This window comes from Galeopterus variegatus, unplaced genomic scaffold (genome assembly GCF_000696425.1).
Source record: "Galeopterus variegatus unplaced genomic scaffold, G_variegatus-3.0.2 Scaffold6371, whole genome shotgun sequence".
NCBI classification, from domain to species: domain Eukaryota; kingdom Metazoa; phylum Chordata; class Mammalia; order Dermoptera; family Cynocephalidae; genus Galeopterus; species Galeopterus variegatus.
The window spans coordinates 26,825-46,845 of record NW_007732482.1 but is presented as its reverse complement, the minus strand read 5'-3'; the positions used below and the strand labels follow the sequence as shown (position 1 = coordinate 46,845).

The following is a 20,021-nucleotide window of genomic DNA, read 5'->3' as shown; positions in this document are numbered from 1 at the left end:
GAATACCCATATAATTTCCATACAAATTTTAACAGTTACCAGGGTTTTGCCACATTTGTTTTATCTGTTCCTTTACTTTGTCCTTCTTTTTTTCTGAATTTTTAAAAAAATAAATCTTATCCTATGTACTCTTAAAAAATATGAATCTCTAAAAAATATGGATATTTTCTTTTATAACAATAATTTGTTATCATACTTAAAGGAATAGTTATTACTTGCTGTCATCTGAATTTAGTTTGTAGTCAGATTTCCTTGATTGTCTCAAATATCTTTTTACTCCCACAAGGTACTTACTAATTACAAAGGGAAAATAGTAGTTTCACAGTGGAGAAACCTGGCAGGCACCACCACAGCCAAGCGACCAAACTGTGCCAGCGTCACATGCCTCTGATAGGGTGCTCTGAGTACACGGAGTTACTTCACGAGGGTTCCTGACTTAAAAAAATAATAATAACCTGGACCTAAACATGAGGAAACACCAGACAAACCTAATTGAGGGATGTTCTACAAACTAAAGTTACCTATACTCTTCAAAGTGTCAAGGCCATGAAAGGTTGGGGATCTGTTCTAGATTGGAGAAGACTAAGGAGACATGACAACTAAAAAAAATGTGGGATCTTAGACTAGATCCTGGATGGGAAAATGGGTATTATTTGGATAATTGGTTTAATTTGAAGATGATCTGTACATTAGTTAAGTTTTTTAAGGGCTAAAATTGTTTTCAAATAGTTAAATCTTTTTAAAGGATGTTTTGTTCAAATCTGGATCCAAACACATTACAATTGGTTTGTTACATTTTAGGGAATATGCAGTATAATTAATTTTAACCAGTCATCTTTATTGTAATCACATTTAATAAAAACTAGATTACCTAACAGCTTGCTTTCTTTTTCTTCCTCTCTCCTTTGTTGGTATCTTCTGTTGAGATTTTTAAACTCCTGAACTATTATTTTAAACACCTGACCAGATCTTATTTTTTTACTTTGTTCTACTGGGGTGTTAAGGGAGTTGTATTTTTGTGGCAATTGTCCCCAAGTACCTCAAATAATTTGCAGGCCTGTTTTAATCTCTATCACTGCAGCTCCCCAGTTAAAGATCTCCGATGACCGGCTGACTGTGGTTGGAGAGAAGGGCTACTCTATGGTGCGGGCCTCTCATGGGGTACGGAAGGGTGCCTGGTACTTTGAAATCACTGTGGATGAGATGCCACCAGACACTGCTGCGAGACTGGGTTGGTCCCAGCCCTTAGGTAAGGTCCCAGCCCTTAGGTAAACACAGCAGGTGGAGAGACATAGACCATCTGGCTAAAGCTTCAAGACCATTGTGTTTATCAGACTATGGGCATAAAATTCAGTTCCTGAGGGTTTAGCTGATTTACAGTTCCTGGAACATTTGTACAATTCTTGTGAGAAGTAGTTTGTAAGCAATTTTATAAAATTGACAAAAAATATTTTTTAAAAAGGAGTATAATTTTTTCCTTCAGCAAACCAGAGTTTACTTGTACTCCTCTGACTTCCTGTATATCTTTTTATTGGGACAGGTAACCTTCAGGCTCCCTTAGGTTATGATAAATTTAGTTATTCTTGGCGGAGCAAAAAGGGAACCAAGTTCCACCAATCCATTGGCAAACACTACTCTTCTGGCTATGGACAGGGAGACATCCTGGGATTTTATATAAATCTTCCTGAAGACACAGAGACAGCCAAGTCACTGCCTGACACTTATAAAGATAAGGTGAGTTTGGCCTCCCCCGAGGGATTCCTGGCTTTGAGGACGTGCAGCGGCCAGTGCCTACAGTTGTGGCCTGTGTGTTCTCTTGTGATGCAGACCCACAGCTCACCTTTTTTTCCAACATTTTGTAATGAAAATTTTTAGAGATAACGACAAAACTGAAAAATTTGAGTCAGTGCTGAAGTACTCAGCACATGGATTCCACCATTTACATGTCATTCATTCATTCTTCCACACATCCATCACCTTTTTTTTAATGCACTACAGAGAAAATGGCTGACATCGGTACCCTTCCCTGCTAAGTACTTCAGGATGTATATCATTAGCATCTAATTCTAATTCAACCTTTTTTTAAAAAATAGACTTTACTATTAGAATAGTTTGACATACAGAAAAGTTGAGAAGATAATACAGAATTCTCATATATACCTTAGTACCCAGGTTTCCTTAATGCACATCTTACATTACAATGGTACATTTGTTAACAATTGATGAATCAATATCAACACATTATTATTAACTAAAGTCCATAATGTATTCACATTTCCTTAGTTTTCACCTAAAGTCTTTTTTTGTTCTAGGAAGCCATATAGAATACCACATGTCAGGCCTCTGTAGGTTCTTGGCTGTGACAGTTTCTTAGACTTTCCTTGATTTAAATGATCTTAACAGTTTTGAGCAGTACTTTTCAAGTATTTTGTAGGATGCCTCCCTATTGGAATTTATTTGATATTTTTCTTCATGATTACACTGAAATCATGAATTTTTGGAGAAAGACCACAGATATAAAATGCCATTTTCAAAACATCAAGGGTGCATACCATCAAAATGATATATCGCTGTTTTTTGCTTGTTTGTTTAATTTTTGACCACTAAACAAGTCTAAGGAAATTTAGAGAATTCACAAATGTGTGGAAATTAAACAACACTCTCCTAAATAAACAATGGAAAATCACAGGGAAATTAGAGAGTACTTTGAGATAAAAATCAAAGTGCAACATATCAAAATTTATAGGATGCAGAGCTCATGCAGTGCTTAGAAGAAAATTTATACTTGTAAACACCTTTATTAAGAATAAGAAAAATCTCAAATCATTAATGTAAACTTCTACTTTAGGAACATAGAAAAAGAAGAAGAGCAAACTAAAACAAAGCAGATATAACTAGGAAATAACAAAGTTTACAATGAAATATATGCAGTAAGGAATTAAAAAACAATAGAGAAAATCAACAAAACCAAAAGTTGATTCTATAAAAATATCAATGAAATTTGCAAATCTTTATCTAGACTGACCAAGAAAAAAAAACTGAAATTGCTAAAGTCAGAAAGAAAGCGGGAACATTATTACATTGTCATTATAGCTTTTTGTGGTGATGAGATTTAGTTTCTTTCTCTTTCTCATTTACATTTTTGTTCTATTAGTTGGTGTTATTCTTTCTTGTGTATTTGTGATTGTGATTATCATTTTTCAGAGTCCAGATGCAGGACTCCCTTGAGGATTTCTTGTAGGGCTGGTCATGTGGTGGTGAACTCCTGCAGTTTTTGTCTGTCTGGAAAATACACTATTTTTCCCTTATTTCTGAAGGATAACCATGTTGGGTATAGTATTCTTGGCTGGCAGTTTTTTTCTTTTAGTGTTTTGAATGTATCTTGCCATTTTCTTCTGGCCTGTGGAGTTTCTGTTTAGAAGCCTGCTGTTAGTCTGATAGGGGCTCCCATATATGTGACTGGATGCTTTTCTCTTGCTTCTTTTAAGATTTTGTCTTTGAGCTTTTCAAGTTTGACTATTATGTGCCTTAGAGAGGATCTTTTTGGGTTGAATCTGGGGATCTTTGAGCCTCCTGGATCCAAAGGTCCGTGTCTCTCCCTCTACCTGGGAGGTTTTCTGTTATTATTTTGTTGAATAGGTTTTCCATGCCTTTTCCTTTCTCCTCCCTTCTGGAACACCCATGATTTGAATGTTTGTGCACTTAAGGTTGTCTGCTAGCTCTCTCAGGTTTTCTTCATTTTTAAAAAAAAAAATTTTTTTTTGTCTGCCTGGATTATTTCAAAAAGACTATCTTCAAGATCAGAATTTTTTTCATCTGCTTGTTCTAGCCTGCTGCTTAAGCTCTTGGTTGTGTTTTTTATTTCATTGAATGAATCTTTCAGTTCCATGAGTTCTGCTACATTCTTTTTTAAGGTATTAATCTTGTTATAAATTTCCTTCATCGTATCTTGGATTTTTTTTCTCATTTCATTATGTTGTCTAACTTACTCTTCTAGAATCTCAGTGAGTTTCCTTAAGATTGTTGCTTGGAAATCCTGTCCAGTCATTTCAAGGATTTCCTTCTCTATAGGGTCTGATATTTGAGAATTACTGTATTCTTTTGGTGGTGTCATATTTTCTTGGGTTTTCATGTTTCTGCTATCCCTTCATTGATGTCTGGTCATCTGGTAGAACAGTTGTTTCTTCTATTGCTCTGGAGTGGGTTTTGAGGAAAGAGACATCCTATTTTTTTCTGGTCTCCTCTGGTGACTCTCTTTGTGTTAGTGCAGTCGAGTGTCTGGCGGGCCACCTACGTGGTGGCTGTGGCTGTGGCTGCTGCTGTGGTGTTGAGCCACTTTTTCAGTAGCCATGCCTGTGGTGGCAGTGACTGTGGTGGGCCACCTGCATGGAAGTGGTGTTTTTGGCATGCTTCTTGCCTGCTTCCAGGCAGAGGGGGATGCTCTCGGCTTCTGCCCAAGACCCCTGGCGTGCTCTCTTCTCTAATTGAACCTCTTTTAGTTTTTTCTTTTGATATAAAATTTATATAAAATGAAATATACAAATTTAAGTGTACATTCACTGAGTTTTGAGTTTGACCGAAACTCTTGTCGAGGTGTAGAGTCTTACCATCACCTCAAGAAGTTAACTGATGCCCTGTCCCAGTCAACCCGCATGCCCAGCTCCATAGACATAACCACTGTTTTAATTTTTTTTCCCACTGTACTTTAGTTTTTGCCTATTCTTGAACTTAAGTAAATGGAATCATGTAATTGATTCCATCCAGCTTTTATCATTTGGCATAATGCTTTTGAGATTCATCCATGTATCTGTAGTTTGTTCATTTTTCCTGCAGAATAGTATTCCATTGTGTGAATGTACCACATAGTATGTTTATCCATTTTCCTATTGATGGACAATTAAGCTGTTTCAGGTTTGGGACTACTACAAAGTTGTTATGACCATTCTTGTACAAGTCTTTTTGTAGGCATATGTTTTCATTTCTTTTGGGTCAGTATATAGAAGTGGAATTACTGGATCATAGGGTAGTTATATATATTTAGTTTTGTAGAAATTGCCAGACTCCATTCCTACCAATAATGTATGAGAATTTTAGTTGCCAACATTTGTTATTGTCTGTCAACTTAATTTTAGCCATTTTGATAGATTTGTAGTACCAATAATGTATGAGAATTTTAGTTGCCAACATTTGTTATTGTCTGTCAACTTAATTTTAGCCATTTTGATAGATTTGTAGTAGTATCTCATTGTAGTTTAAATTTTTTTTTTTTTTTTTTTTTTTAAATAAAAGATGACCAGTAACGGGATCTTAACCCTTCACTTGGTATTGTCAGCACCACGCTCTCCCAAGTAAGCTAACCGGCCATCCCTATATAGGGATCTGAACCTGTGGCCTTGGTGATATCAGCACCGCATTCTCCCAAGTGAGCCATGGGCCAGCCCTAAATTAGCATTTCTTTGATGACTAATGATATTGAGCATTTTTTCATGTGCTTACTGGCCATTCATCTATCTTCTTTTGTGATGTTTCTGTTCATATACTTTGCTTGTTTTTTAATTGGGTTATCTTATTTGCTGCTGTTGAGTTGTAGGAGTTCCGTATATATGTTCTAGATTATAGTCCTTTGTCAGATACGGTATTTTAAAAATATTTTTTCCTAGTCTGTGACTTGTCTATTTTATTTTATTAATGGTATCTTCTGATGAACTGAATTTTAATTCTTATGAAGTCTAATTTATCAAGTTTTTTTAATATAGTTATATTTCTTTCTGTGAGTTAAAACATCTTTGGCTACCCCCCACGTCATGATGATATTCTCCCATGTTTTCCTTTGAAAACATGGTTTCAGCTTTTCCATTTAGATCTCTGGTCCACCTAATTATTTTAAGGAAAAATTAATTTTTGTGGGTGAGAGGTCAGGGTTAATTTTTTTCCATATGGATATCCAATTATTCCAGCACCGTTTGTTAAACTCCTTTCTTTCTGCCGTGGATTTCTTTGGTGCCTGTGGTGAAAATCAAATGACTATATACATAGTGGTTTCTCTATGGGCTCTATATTCGAGTGATCTATTTCTTGTCTTTTATGCCAGTACTTCAGTGTCTTGATTATTGTAGCTTTAGGGTAAGACTTTAAATTGGGTAGTGGAAGTCCTCTTAAGTTTGTTCTGATAATAAACAGCCTAAGATCGCATTTTACTGATTGCATCATACAGTTGGCTCTCATCTCACCTCCTGCCATCTAGAACCCTTAAATTTATGCCACACTAATTCCTGGTTTTACAGAACACAGAGGTCTGCTGTTACCTCAGAGAATACTATAGGAATCCTTAAAATTATTAACTTTTTTATATATGTTATAAAAATTTGCTTTTAATTTAAATAAACAATTTGTTAGTAATATGTTTATACAACAGAATCCTCTGGATCCGTTTGAAAGCTTCATATAAAATGATCTGATACTGATGTAAAATGATCTCCAATGTATATTGTTGAGTGAAAGACCCAAGATGCAAAGCTGGCCGGTATGGGGATCCGAACCCTTGACCTTGGTGTTACAACACCTTGCTCTAACCAACTGAGCTAACCGGCCGGCTCCCCGTGGTATGTCACCACTTGTATAGCTTTTTTTGTTTGTTCCTTTTTGTGTTTATCTGGTGTATACTTTTTGTTCATGGGTGTTTTTTAATTCTGAAGATACTGGCGTATGCCTAGGTTCTCTGGAAGAACACCAGGACGCTGGAATGGTGATTGCATTTTGCAAGGGGAACTGGGGGTGAGGAACATGGTGATAGGTGCTCTTCATTTTATCTGCTTGTATGTCTTGTGAATTTTTTTTTTTTTTTACCATGCTTAATACATGTATGTGCTGAGAAATTAAATTTTAAAAAATTAATGTCTTGGGCCGGCCCGGTGGCGCACTCGGTAGAGTGCGGCGCTTGGGAGCGTGGCAGTGCTCCCGCCGAGGGTTCGGATCCCATATAGAGACTGGTTCGCTCACTGGTTGAGCGTGGTGCGGGCACAACACCGAGGGTTGCGATCCCGTTGCCGGTCGTGGTACGGGCACGACACTGAGGGTTGCGATCCCGTTACCGGTCACGAAAAAAGACAAAAAGGAAAAAAAAAATTAGTATCTTATATTTGTCTGGAAGTAAATAGTTAATTAGACTCATGGGGACCAGCAAGAAAGAGGTGACCCAGAGACCACCTAAGGGAGAAAGAGGAAACTAGGAGGGAAGAAATGTTTTTTATACAACAAGGGATTTTAAACTCAGTAAACTTGTCATTTCTTTACTGAGATTATTGGGTAAAGGTGTGAATATATCCACTTTTCTGGGTGTTCTTGTGGTGGTGAGAGTATGTATTTGTATGTTGTATTTCCTCACAGATTTTCTTACTACAGCCTTTATTGAAAATGTTGAACAAACATATGCAATCTTGTATTTTTTAAGAAGCACATAGAAGTTCAAAATCTAGCAAAACCAAATCGCAAAGATTTTTAATTTTCGTTGTAGAGCTCAAGGACTCAGTGCTATTTGTGTGACTCTGGCTTTTTTTTCCCCCATGATGACGTACCTGATACTTCAATGTGCTTTTTTTTTTTTTTTTCCCATTTTCAAGGCTTTGATAAAGTTCAAGAGTTATTTGTATTTTGAGGAAAAAGACTTTGTGGATAAAGCAGAGAAGAGTCTAAAGCAGACTCCCCATAGTGAGGTGAGTCATGGTCATAAAAACATCAGTATTATAAGGCCTTGAAGATTGGGACCCACCCCTGAATTATAAAAGTGAGGAGAATGGGACCCAAAAGGGAATGAAGGATTTTTCTGGTAGCACAGCTAGCCAGCAGCAGAGCAAGCTCACTCTCCTGCCTACTGTCTTTGTGCTTTTTCTGTAGTACCATGCTGCTGCTGTTAGAGGGATGGTGGTGGTCTTTCAGGAACACTGTAGAGCAAAGGGTATAAAAATAGTGGCCTGATAAGAAAAATCCACAGGAGGTTGAGGAAGCAAGTCAGGTATCTTTATTGTTTATCAGAGGAGGTGTCAAGTGCAGGGGAACACTGGAGTACTTGAGGAGGAGACCTTGCTGTGTGACCCAGAGGTACCAGGAGCTGTAATGGCTCACACGTTGTCCTCTAGGTCTTTCCTGCCTCCTACTCCCAGGGTTGTTGGGAACATGTCTGCCAAGGCCATAGCAAAAAAGGGATGGCACATCTGGGGTAGGCACAAGGGCCAAAAATGAAGGGGAAAGTGGGTGGGGAGGAAAAAGTTCTGAGCTGGAAACATTTTCTCATAAAAATGCTGTGAAGCCACCTGGGACTGTAATAGAAGGGAATGCAGGAGAAATGAAGAAGCTAGAGTTCCAGGTCTTTTTCGGAGAAAAATAGTAAAGGGAAGCAGTTAATAGATTTGAGGATGATATAGCCAGAAAATACAGCCAGGCAGAAGATAGCTCTTGCTGGGAAGAGAAACGATCCTTTTCTGAAGACCACATATATAGTGGTTAAGACAGACTATTCAGGATAATTATGGAAGAGAAAGGACAAAGAAAATTCAGAGGATTCAGAGGCTGTGACAGATGATCCTAAGAGAACTTCTAAGTTAAAAAACAGCAGTGAGAATTGAGGCAAGAGAACGGGATAGATACATAAGCAAGCTTAACCAGGTATAGTCCCAAGGGATCCGTGGAAGACCAGCTTAGTTTTTATAAATACAATATAATGAATAATGGAATGTAGAACTGTTATGCGTAGCATAGGGATTCAGAAAGCAAATAAGAAACCTGAAGTCCAGCTGGAATGGTGCGTGGAAGTGTGCTTTGGAAAGCCTAAGGTGATGTATAAGTTGAAGATATTGTTGTTACTCAAGCTATGTTCTATTTGTGGGATACATTATTACCAGTCTGGTGGTAGCACTTCTAAAGTGTTCTCCAAGTCAGTTCTTTTTTGTTCATTCTTTCTTTAAAATATGAAGTAAAACCATGGTTTTTGTTTTGTTTCAGATAATATTTTATAAAAATGGTGTCAACCAAGGTGTGGCTTACAAAGATATTTTTGAGGGAGTTTACTTTCCAGCCATCTCACTGTACAAGAGCTGCACGGTACGTGTCCTACGTCCATTCTGTGGACAGAACTTGAGGGAAGGAGGTGAATGGGTTGTGGTGGAAAAGCCATTGACTGGGTTCTAGAAAGAAATCTGAATAGCCGAGGAGTGACACAGGAATGTGTGGCTGCTATTACTGTTTGGTTCAAAAATCCTTGGGGTTGTAGGAAGCATTTGCTTGGAAAGATAACAGTGATGCAGTCAGCGTTTCACCATTGCTTTCCTTTGAATGCACAATGTGGTGAGTGTGACTGTTCCGTGTGAAGGGTGTAAAATACACACACGCATAAGTCAGTTCACGGTTACATGTGATAACCTACCAGTTATTGTCTGTAACTATTGCTTGTATTGTGTTTGTTTTTTGTTTTAACTATGATTCAGCATGGAGGAGGAGACTATTATTAGGGTCTGTTTGTTTAAAAAAAAAAAAAAAAAGATTGAGTAGTTAATGCAGGGAGATTTTTGTGCACTTTGAGTCTGTTAGTAGCCACCATTAAAGAAGGTAAAATAAGGGGCCGGCCTGGTGGCGCACTCGGTAGAGTACTTTCAGTCTGTTAGTAGCCACCATTAAAGAAGGTAAAATAAGGGGCCGGCCTGGTGGCGCAGTCGGTAGAGTACGGCGCTTGGGAGTGTGGCGGCGCTCCCGCCGAGGGTTCGGATCCCATATAGAGACCGGTCCGCTCACTGGTTGAGCGCGGTGCGGGCGCAACACCGAGGGTTGCGATCCCGTTGCTGGTCACAGTACGGGCGCGACACTGAGGGTTGCGATCCCATTACCGGTCACGAAAAGAAAAAGACAAAAAGGAAAAAAAAAAAGAAGGTAAAATAAGGATATCTTTAGGTTGTCAACAGAAATCAACACGGGTCTGTTTTATTTACCTAATTCCTGATGGACATTAGGATGTTGGCCACTTTTAGCGATATATATCTCATTCGTTCCATTTATACCTTGAGTACCATAGCTACATTTAAAATGAAAGTTTTCCCGTGTCAAATTGACTTTTTCAGTACTTACTTCTTTCTTTTTTTCCGTGTCTGCTTGAACTGAATTTACCCCAGGTTTCCATTAACTTTGGACCGTGCTTCAAGTATCCTCCAAAGGATCTCACTTACCACCCTGTGAGTACCGTTCGGTATGTCTGCATGCATCCTCAGTGTCTTCATTTCTTGCTGTGGTTACTCTAGTCACCCTGTTTCCCTTTCTCGTTCCTCCCGCAGATGAGTGACATGGGCTGGGGCGCTGTGGTAGAACATACTCTGGCTGATGTCCTATATCATGTGGAAACAGAAGTGGATGGGAGGCGCAGTCCCCCATGGGAACCCTGACCGGGTCTCTCTTTCTTTTCAGATATGGACATTCTGGGGAATAATACTGGGATTTTTATTTTTTAACAGTCTCAAATGTTCTCCCAGAGATGCTACAGAACACAGACTCTCCTTTTAGCAAGTGAAGAGGTTGGGTAGGACTGCGGGAAACTCCCCACCCTTCACCGCTCTCCCCCCCACTTTCAGTGATTGCTCTTATTTTGTGTGCCATAAGCCAACACCTGCTGACCCTGGATCCCATAAGCTCCCTGTGAAACTGGTGCTGTACCATATAACCGGCCAGCTGGGACTTATCTTACTGTATTTCCTAAGGAGTGAATAATCTTGTCCAAGTAGCTAACTTATTTGAAGACACTTCCTTCTGTGGGCATTGGGTCCATCCCACCTGATCTCCAAGGAAGTGGTGGGCCTGTATCTGAGAGAAGCTGAAATCTATGACCATACTTTCTAAACCAATCTAAAAGCTATTTCCTTTTGATGTGCATTTGGTTTTGTTATTAAAATAATTTTGAAATATGCTTTTGAACACTGGGATCTCTGAAACCCCTCGGTCTCTAGAACCGTACTTGTGAAAGGAACTTGCTCGCAGCTTTAAAAAATTAGAAACTCTTCCCAAATAAAACTTGTTTTCAAGTTTGTATGGCACTTTGCTTCCCTTCAAGTTGGGTTCCTTCTTGGTGACAGCGTCAGAAATGGGGGCTGGATGAGGAAGGAGAGCCAGCATTGGAAGGAGCACACAGGTTTCTGGCTTGTGTCTCGGCCACTCTCCTGTTGCTCCCGTCCTTGCCACCCACCAGATCAGCCACCCCCCTTGTCCTGTGAAAACTGGAATCTCAAGGAGGTGAACGGCAGTTTAAAAGGGCTGATAATCTACTTCCCGCTCTTCTCTTTGAACATGGGTATTGATGTGTGCAGGTTATTTTCCTGCCCTGCTTGTCTTCCTTTGTAATAGCTGGTGGTTAAAGGGCAGTTTTCAGAAGAGTAACAATTGGAGGCTGGCCCGTGGCTCACTCGGTAGAGTGCGGTGCTGATAACACCAAGGCCCCGGGTTCGGATCCTATATACGGATGGCTGGTTTGCTTACTGGCTGAGCGTGGTGCTGACAACACCAAGCCAAGGGTTGAGATCCCCTTACCGGTCATCCTTTAAAAAAAAAAAAAAAAAAAAGAGTAACAATTGGAATGTAAGAATGCCCCTTCCCTGGGCATCCCTTTATCGCTTCCCTACCTCCCTTTTTAAATACATCAGTCTTACAACAAATGCAGCCCTCCCAGCATTGCCCCAAAGACTCTCCTGCATGTTACTTTCTACCTAGGTTAACAGGTGGAGCGGATCACCAAGAGGCAGGGGATATGTTGCCACAGAGTCATCATATCTTGTGCCTGTGGCTCTTCTGAATATCTTATTGTCATTTTCCTGCTTATGAAATTGCCCAAATTTCAAGTGAATATTAGTAACTTATTAGGTAGCATTTACTTATTAGTAGCATTAACTAATATGTTTGTGTCCTAATGAATCTCCCACGCTCTTCATTTTTGCCATTCCATATATCTTAACAGGAAACCTAACAGAGTCGGTTTGACTGTAGGCCCATGTAGTGGATTGAATAATGTCCTGCAAAACTCATTGAAGCTTGAACTGTGTTCCCAAATTTTATGCATTAGAAACTTAGCCCCCGGGGCTGGCCCGGTGGCGCACTGCTACAGTGCGCCGCTTGGGAGCGCGGCGGCGCTCCTGCCGAGGGTTCAGATCCCACGTACGGACTGGCCGCTCACTGGCTGAGCGAGGTGCGGGCGCACCACCGAGGGTTGCGATCCCGTTGCCGGTCCCGGTCCGGGCGCGACACTGAGGGTTGCGATCCGTTGCCGGTCACGAAAAAAGACAAAAAGGAAAAAAAAAGAAACTTAGCCCCCACTGTGACTGTTAAGAGGGTGGGAAATCCTATCATGGTAATTGAAAGGTGGAGCCTTAAAGAATTGATTGGACTGTAGGACCTGGTCGGGGTGTGGTTCTGAGGGCTTTAAAAGAGAGAGGAGAGTCTGTTTTTCTCTCTGCTCTCTCTGCTTCCACCATCTTGCCATGTGAGACCCCTGGGTCACTGTTGCCACCACCAGATGGACTTTGGACTTCCCAGCCTCAGAAACTGTAAGCAGTAAATATCATTTTTCTTTATAAATCACCCAGTTTCAGGTATTTTTTTATAGCAGCACAAAAAGGACTAATACAGCCCATCACCCCTAGACACATTAATTTGTGGGCTGGTCTTAAAAGAGCAAACCTGGTTATAAAGCTTTTAGATCACCAGAGTTTGAGGGACTCCAAGAAAATGAGGTGGTATAACCCAGAGGAAGCTGGAGGTAAACTCTTTGTCACATAAGTGACCACATATAAGTTGTGTGCCCCCTCTCCATCTAAACTATAAAATGAGGTTTTTGTATACTCGGCTTTCGTAAGTCAGAGGTGACAGAAATAATGATTTTCTTGTTAATACTTGATATTCGAGAGAGAGTGTGTGTGTGTGTGTGTGTTTTAATAAGGTTCATTTGAGGCACTCAGAGAATACCTACTCTTCAGATAGTCCTATAAAAAGTAGTTTCTGTAATCAGATCATCTGTGACAACTTGTTTAAATCCAATGTAAAATTAAGTGGGAAAATATCTCCCCAGATACCACAAAGACACAGTTACATAGTTTGAAGGAGGCAAATTATAATCCAGTTCAAAACCATGGTGTTTGTTGAAAGCCCTTTTTTTTACTGTCAGCCTGTTCTCTTGAAACAAGAGTATATTTTGTATTAACATATCTTTAAACAAGTAACCATTTTCTCTTATCTAGTAATGGTAGAAATATTTCTCTACAACTATCTACCCTTACTCTGAGGTTCCTAGATAAGCAATAATTTCACCCATGCCAAAAAAACACTACTCTAAGAAGCAATCAGAATAAATTATAATAAACACCTCTATCAGTTGTAAAGTTTTAATACCTCAATAAATATCAGTGTTCCCACTGTTGCTATTTTGTTTAATAAATAAGCTAGAACTCTTATTTCCAAATGGTGTAAATCATCAATGCTATTAAAACTAGAACAGAAGAGCTTTAGGTGGTAATTGTTGATTTTTTTTTCATTCTACTTAACACATTTTAGCAAAGTAATCCCATTTCAATTTATATTTTTAAATTACAAGTTCTCTGAATCCTGGAAAAGGGAATTTGCTATCACCATGTTATCCCTTCAGCCAGTTCTCCCAAAATAGTAAAATTTTAACCTGTTCAAGTAGAGAAGTTGGCAGCCCCGAGCCAAGTTGGCAGCTGTGGGATTCTCTTACTACTGACTGACATCATAAGTAATATAAATGTTGTTAACTTTACCTTAGTAATATTGTTCTCTCATATTTGGTACTTTTAATTAGCTAAGTAAAAATCCTCAGTTATAATCTTTGTCTTCAGGGCCTGTTAATCAGCTATCAGTTGTAGAGTTCTTTAAGAACTGATTCAGGTTTGTGCTTATCATAGAAATTAAATTTTTATGAAAAGTTCTGGTAACAGATTCTAAATAATTGATGATATAAATCCCCAGTAGTTTCTTTTCTTATACGGAGCTCGGGGATTTAGTTTAACTAACTATAATCTTTGTCCACGACTCCTCTAGTATGAAGTTGTAATCCACTAGAATAGATTTTTTTTTGGTCTTTTTTCGTGTCCGGCAACGGATCGCAACCCTCAGTGTTGCGCCCGTACCGGACCGGGACCGGCAACGGGATCGCAACCCTCGGTGCTGCGCCCGCACCTCGCTCAGCCAGTGAGCGGGAACTGGTCTGTATGTGGGATCCGAACCCTCGGCGGGAGCGTTGCCATGCTCCCAAGCAGTGCACTGTAGCAGTGCGCCACCGGGCCAGCCCTAGAATAGATTTTTTTTTAAGAGTAGAATTTTAAAAGAGGTACAGACTGCAGTTTTTATGTTAGTTATGGTTCTTTGTTCTTACTGGTGCTTATGGAAAAAGTAGGGAAACCAGTCTAATAATTAGATTTGTATTTTTCCATAGAGAAAATTTGGAATATATTTCCGGAAGGTACCTACTGTGGGAATGCTTTGGTGTATCTCTGTAGCTGCTAGATGGAGGAGCAGGGGGCTGCTGGAGCCCCGCTTTGTGAGACCCTGCTTTGTCTACACACAATTGCCTGCAGGGAATGGAGTTTCGAGCCCATAAACCAAGAGTTCCCGATTCCTGTATTTAGTATCCCCTGCATCCATATCAGTCGCTAGCGGTTTTAAGATGTTTTTAGGTAGACATATAAGGGCCCAGAAAAAAAGTTTTACAAGTATTTTAGGAGCTTTAACCTTCATTTCACAGGATGAATGAAGTTAGAAGGCTGTCTCTATATCTAAGAGCCTCATCCCTATTTTCTTGGTACTAAAACTCTTACCATATAAGGGCCCAGAAAAAAAGTTTTACAAGTATTTTAGGAGCTTTAACCTTCATTTCACAAGATGAATGAAGTTAGAAGGCTGTCTCTATATCTAAGAGCCTCATCCCTATTTTCTTGGTACTAAAACTCTTAGCAATCTGAATCGTAGTATCATACTCTAAACACCACCACCCTTTCCCACTGTTGCCAGACGAAGATCTTAAACAGACTTGCAGGCTTCCAGCAGGGATCTTCCTGATGATGCAAGCAGTCAGCCGGGCACAGTGGGGAACAGCAGGCTGGTCTCTAACACCTGGCTTCAGAGGCAGGGCTGGTCTCTAGGCGCTTGCGCAGGTGATTGGCAAAATCCACCTGGGTCTGTGATAGGACCTGGTTGATGATAGTCTTTGGTAGCCACCCCTAGAGTAGAAAATAGAATTTGGCCATCTGGTGGGTGATGTTCCGTTCTAGACACTTGTGCACCCTATTACAAGCGTGGGTTGCCTGGGGCTTGGTCTTCCAGCTGTGTTTATAGGTGCAGTCCTGGAGTTGACCCAAGGTCAAGGGCCGGAGGAGTGCAATGCTGCCCAGATTTCAGTCCTGTCCCCCAGCTGTGTGACCCTGAGCAAGTTGCTTTATCTTTCTCAGACTGAAGATCTCTGGGCCTTTTTCTTTCTAAAATGGTAATGTTAGAGTTGAAATTTGATATGAGAGGCAAGAGGGAGTCATTGCAGGCTTTTGAGATGGTAGGCTAGCACTACATTACTCAAGTCCCTTCTCTGTCCAGCAGCCTGTGATTCTAGCAAAATGGAAGATTCTCTGTTCCATGGGGGAGGAGGAAGAGCCTATTTTTTTCACTACTGCCCACCTCCTGAGCCACCTCCCATGCCCCTCACCTTTAGGTCTATACTGAGCAGCCAAGTGAGTTTGGTCTTCGAGGGGCTTCCAGCCAGGGGATGAAGTACCATGCAGGTGGGACCGTGCTCAGCTCTGGCAGGTGAAAAGAAGTCAAGTCAGAGGACAATCCAGAGTTCTCTCTCACGCTGACTGTTTATACACCGGCCGCATTTCTGGAGTACCTTGTCTTTTTTCTAAATCTCATCAAAGGTAGGGAAGTACCTACCTTCGCCAAGGGCAATATTTAACAGTTGGCATGGTTACCAGCTCAGCAGAACAAATGCCAGCTGTAGCCAGTCTATAACCTGGAGGCCTCTTGTGCCCATTAGTGGGAAGTCAGGGAAAGGGAACTCAGGGATCCATGGTGTTCTAAGTAGTGTGCATTATTTCAATATTTTAGTTGCCAGTACAGCTGTACCTGAACCTACCGGCTGAACCTCAGTCCTGCCCGTTGCTTCAGAAAATTACGGTTCTTAAACCTGGGATGGTTGTGACTGTCAAAGTAGTGCTTTCTCCCAACTTTGTGTTGTGTTCTGTTTTGTTTCACTTATTGTGGCTTTTTAAAAAATTTTTTTAATTTACTTTTTCATTGTACATGTTTATGGGATGTAATTTGTTGTTTCAGTTCATGCATGTTCTCCCCAACTCTGGAAAATGAGAATCTTTTTTTGTAAAAGGAAGCTGAGGGTGTGGACCAAGGATTGGTTTCTTGGAGTGGGGGATTGAGACCATCACACACTTGGGTGTGTGCCTGCAGGCAAATGTTAGGACAGGGGAGTTTTAAGCCTGCTGCCATTATTACCTGATGACACCTTTCTGCTCAGGCATCTCTGCAAAGTGTGTGGCCATGCCAGCCAGCACACAGGTGGAGCCTCGGCGCCTGGCGCAGCGCACACTCACAAAGTCACGTGGCCCCACGAGGTTTCCTGCCGATTCTGCAGCCAACTCATGAGTGATGACTGTATCTTTTCCAATCTTCTTCAGGACCTGCCAGACCACACAAGGAAACCAGAATCCCTACTCAGCCAGTGCTGAGGTTAAGCACCACCCCACAGCTTGAGGTCCCTTCTTTGGCCCACCTTTCAAACTGGTCACTCTCGGGTCCCTCCACCCACACCTGGACTGTCCTTACCTTGATCTCCTTGACATTGGGGTTCCACTCTCCCATTGCCTCCATGCGCTCCACAAGCTCCTCATAGAGCCTGCCCATGGGCTGGTCCACCACCACCTCCAGCTGGAACACCTTGCCCACGTCTGGGACCACTTTACTCAGCACTCTGTCCCCATTGGCCTGTCAGGGGAGAAAGGGGCCCCAGGAAGAATGTCAGAGAACAGTATTCCTAGCCTAGGTCTCCTGGACAATAACAGGGAAGGTAGAGAGGGGCCTGCAAAAGGGTCTTGAAGCTAAGCATGAGGAGACTTGGACCTCTGTCTCAGGTAGAGCAGGATGTCTTTGCTGCCACAAGCCTCGTGCACCTGCCTCTCTCTCCTTGGTGGTGAATGGTGGTGGGGAGGGGGGGGGGTCCAGCTAAACAGACACTTAACTTTAGTAGCTCAAAGACCCTGAGAGAGAAACCTGGGATTGGGAAAAGTGTGGTCCACAACCAGCTAGTTATATACATAGAATGCTGGGAGAGATCTTAGAGGTTGTGTTTAGTTTCAATATGTCATTTCACACCAGGATGTGGGGTCAGTAATGTGCCCAGGCACCCTTAGCTAACAGCAGCACTGAGCCTAGATCCCAGGTTTCTTGACTCCCAAACTAGTAGCCTATTAACTCCATTACTCTGAGAACTTGGGGAAGGAGAGGTTTTCCTGAACTCTGGGTCATGGGCAGCATGTAAACTTTTGCTGAAGGTGAAGCCACCAAAGCTTCTGATAATAGAGCTGGTTGCCTTTAACATGAGCCGTGTTACTGGCTCCCAGTGAGGGTGCAGATCTGGAACAGAGGACCCCAGAAGGCCTTGGGCCACCTTGGTATTCTAGTCCAGCCCTGTTGCAGGGTGAGCCCACATCACCCCCACAAGCTTGGCCACAAGGTGGGCTGAATGTCACGATGCACTTAGGCGCTGTGGGAGTTCTGACCCAGGGTGATGAGTCCTCTACTGCACAGGGAGTCCCCATTGCAGGGTCTCTGCTGAATGGGTGTACAGTGTATTTGCAGGGTAGCTAAGGATACTGAAGATGGCAGTGGAACAGTGAGGAACTGTGGGTTTTCCACACCCACCCTTACCTGCTGAGTCTCCTGCTTCCAGCCCTCCTGGTTACTGAGGATGCCCAGGGCCTTCTGCATGGCCTCCTCTCCCTGCCGGATGTAGGCCAACTCCTGGTCGCTGTACAGAATTTCTTCCAGCCCAGAACCTGGTTACACAGCCAAGGAGAGGGAGCTTCCAGTCCCTACCTTCTCACCAGCTTTCATCCCTTTAACCTCTGGATCTGCTCTTTCCTCTGAAGAGCCAAGACCAAAGCCATAGGGTTCAGCCTGCAGGTCAAGTTAGACACAGCAGCTACAGGCGACCGGGGATCTGCCTTGAGGAACTCTAGGGTGGGAACATTCTCCCCAAGTTGTGTAAGAAAGGACAGGAGGGGAACCAGAACTACATGCAGGACATTTGCACCCTGAAGTCTGCCACTGGCAGAAACCCAGAAGCCTCAGCACTTACCAAGCAGAGAGCTCCGACGCCGAACCTGGTTAATCCATGCACTAGGAGTCGGGTCCCCCAGTGCCCGGCGGTTCAGCTCCCGGCCAATGGCCAGCACAGCTTGGTGCCTCAGCCCTGCAGGGAAGAAGAGAAGGAAACCGCTGCCTAGGAGCTGGAGAGTCCCTTAGACATGGACTATTCCAACTCCTTACTTTGTCACAGATGAGGAAACTGTGTTGGAGAGGGATGTGATTTGCTCAGGAACACACAGACTTCCAGTAGGTGCTTGAACTAGAGCCAGGTCTCCAACTCCCAGTTCAGTGCTTGTTACACTACACTAGGCTGCCTCCAGGGCCCAGAAATCTGCCTTCCATCTGGTGCGTTTGGACCTGGCCCTCCCTGGAGACGGGGGCTACACCAGAGCCTGCTGGAGTTTCCCCCTTTCTGGGAGAGAAGCTTTGTTCAAACAACCAGAAAAATCCTGCTGTAGAAGGACAGAAGAAAGCTGTTCCCTTGCCAGCAGCTAGGGTCCTCAGCGTGAGTAAGCTGCTCGGTGTGCCGCTGGGTTCTGAGCCAGCCAAGTCTTGTGGAGGACAGCCCTGCTGCCAGGGCCCAGAAATCTGCCTTCCATCTGGTGCGTTTGGACCTGGCCCTCCCTGGAGACGGGGGTTACACCAGAGCCTGCTGGAGTTTCCCCCTTTCTGGGAGAGAAGCTTTGTTCAAACAACCAGAAAAATCCTGCTGCAGAAGGACAGAAGAAAGCTGTTCCCTTGCCAGCAGCTAGGGTCCTCGGCGTGAGTAAGCTGCTAGGTGTGCCGCTGGGTTCTGAGCCAGCCAAGTCTTGTGGAGGACAGCCCCGCTGCTCTTGCCAGCAGCTAGGGTCCTCAGCGTGAGTAAGCTGCTCGGTGTGCCGCTGGGTTCTGAGCCAGCCAAGTCTTGTGGAGGACAGCCCTGCTGCCGGCTGCCGGTCTTTCAAGCGTGGCCTCTGTACATACGGTAGCTAACTCAACCCAGGGTCATTGGAAAGGACTTGTTGGTTTGTGTACCCTTCAGTGGTGGCAGGGGACTGACTCTAATGACCTTGGGTCCTAATTAGCTCTATTGAAGAGGCCTATTGTTCGTGCCTCTTCTCGGCTGTCACAGTGATAACTCTACCCACCCTGCCCTTCTGTCCTCCTCCCCTGCCTTTCTCTGCTGGGGCCTGAGGCCGGCCAGAACTGACCACTTCTGCCTCTACCGCTGTGCTCAAGACTTTGCTAGTACTCGCCATGAGCCTTGTTCAGCCCTGAAGGAAGGCAGAGTCAGGAACCCTGGAGTGAGACCAGACATGACAGAATCTGGAAGGGACACAGGCATCTTAGTGTCCAGCCTGGTTCTTCAGGTGGGAAAAAGGAGGTCCAGAAGGGAAGGGACAGGCTTACCCAGTGAGAAGCACACCCGGAACCAGAACCTGAGCGGCCTACCCCAGTACTTTCTGCTAAACCATATCGCCTGAGAGCTCCTGGTCAACCCCTGTGTCATCAGCTCCGGGGAACTCACCCTTCACGTTGCGCATGTGTCTGTAGGAGCTCCCAGCACACAGCTTGAATGTTGCTAGAAGCATTGTTTCTGGGCCGGGGTGGCAGTGGCGGTGGTGGCGGCAGTGGCA

The 20,021-nt window shown here is 42.8% G+C and overlaps 2 protein-coding genes across 6 annotated transcripts in view; one reads left to right on the top strand and one right to left on the bottom strand.

The window, feature by feature from the left end:
* The window catches only part of ASH2L (ash2 (absent, small, or homeotic)-like (Drosophila)), a 31,716-nt gene extending 20,647 nt beyond the window's left edge, over window positions 1-11,069 (top strand). For 4 of the 5 annotated variants that reach the window (XM_008590788.1, XM_008590787.1, XM_008590789.1 and 1 more), the window contains 6 exons: window positions 1,082-1,249; window positions 1,541-1,734; window positions 7,620-7,712; window positions 8,998-9,096; window positions 10,158-10,217; window positions 10,317-11,069. In XM_008590788.1, the coding sequence (XP_008589010.1) occupies window positions 1,082-1,249; window positions 1,541-1,734; window positions 7,620-7,712; window positions 8,998-9,096; window positions 10,158-10,217; window positions 10,317-10,424 (722 nt within the window). In that variant the 3' untranslated portion in view covers window positions 10,425-11,069. The remainder of the gene's footprint in view (window positions 1-1,081; window positions 1,250-1,540; window positions 1,735-7,619; window positions 7,713-8,997; window positions 9,097-10,157; window positions 10,218-10,316) is intronic. The other variant, XM_008590792.1, reaches the window with a different exon arrangement.
* A 3,827-nt stretch (window positions 11,070-14,896) lies between these two features.
* Window positions 14,897-20,021, bottom strand: STAR (steroidogenic acute regulatory protein). The gene is made up of 7 exons (XM_008590786.1): window positions 19,913-20,021; window positions 18,395-18,508; window positions 17,965-18,092; window positions 16,864-17,022; window positions 16,534-16,718; window positions 15,731-15,824; window positions 14,897-15,254 (listed from the first exon to the last, which is right to left on the bottom strand). The coding sequence occupies exons 1-7, from the start codon at window positions 19,974-19,976 to the stop codon at window positions 15,141-15,143; spliced, it is 858 nt and encodes a 285-aa protein (XP_008589008.1). The 5' UTR covers window positions 19,977-20,021; the 3' UTR covers window positions 14,897-15,140.

Coding starts and splice junctions, on each gene's coding strand:
- STAR (XM_008590786.1), bottom strand. CDS start 19,976: ATGCTTCTAGCAACATTCAAGCTGTGTGCTGGGAGCTCCTACAGACAC. Junction 17,023..17,964: donor GGAAGCAGGAGACTCAGCAG/GTAAGGGTGGGT, acceptor CTCCCCTGACAG/GCCAATGGGGACAGAGTGCT. Junction 15,255..15,730: donor TGCTCAGTATAGACCTAAAG/GTGAGGGGCATG, acceptor TTTCTACTCTAG/GGGTGGCTACCAAAGACTAT.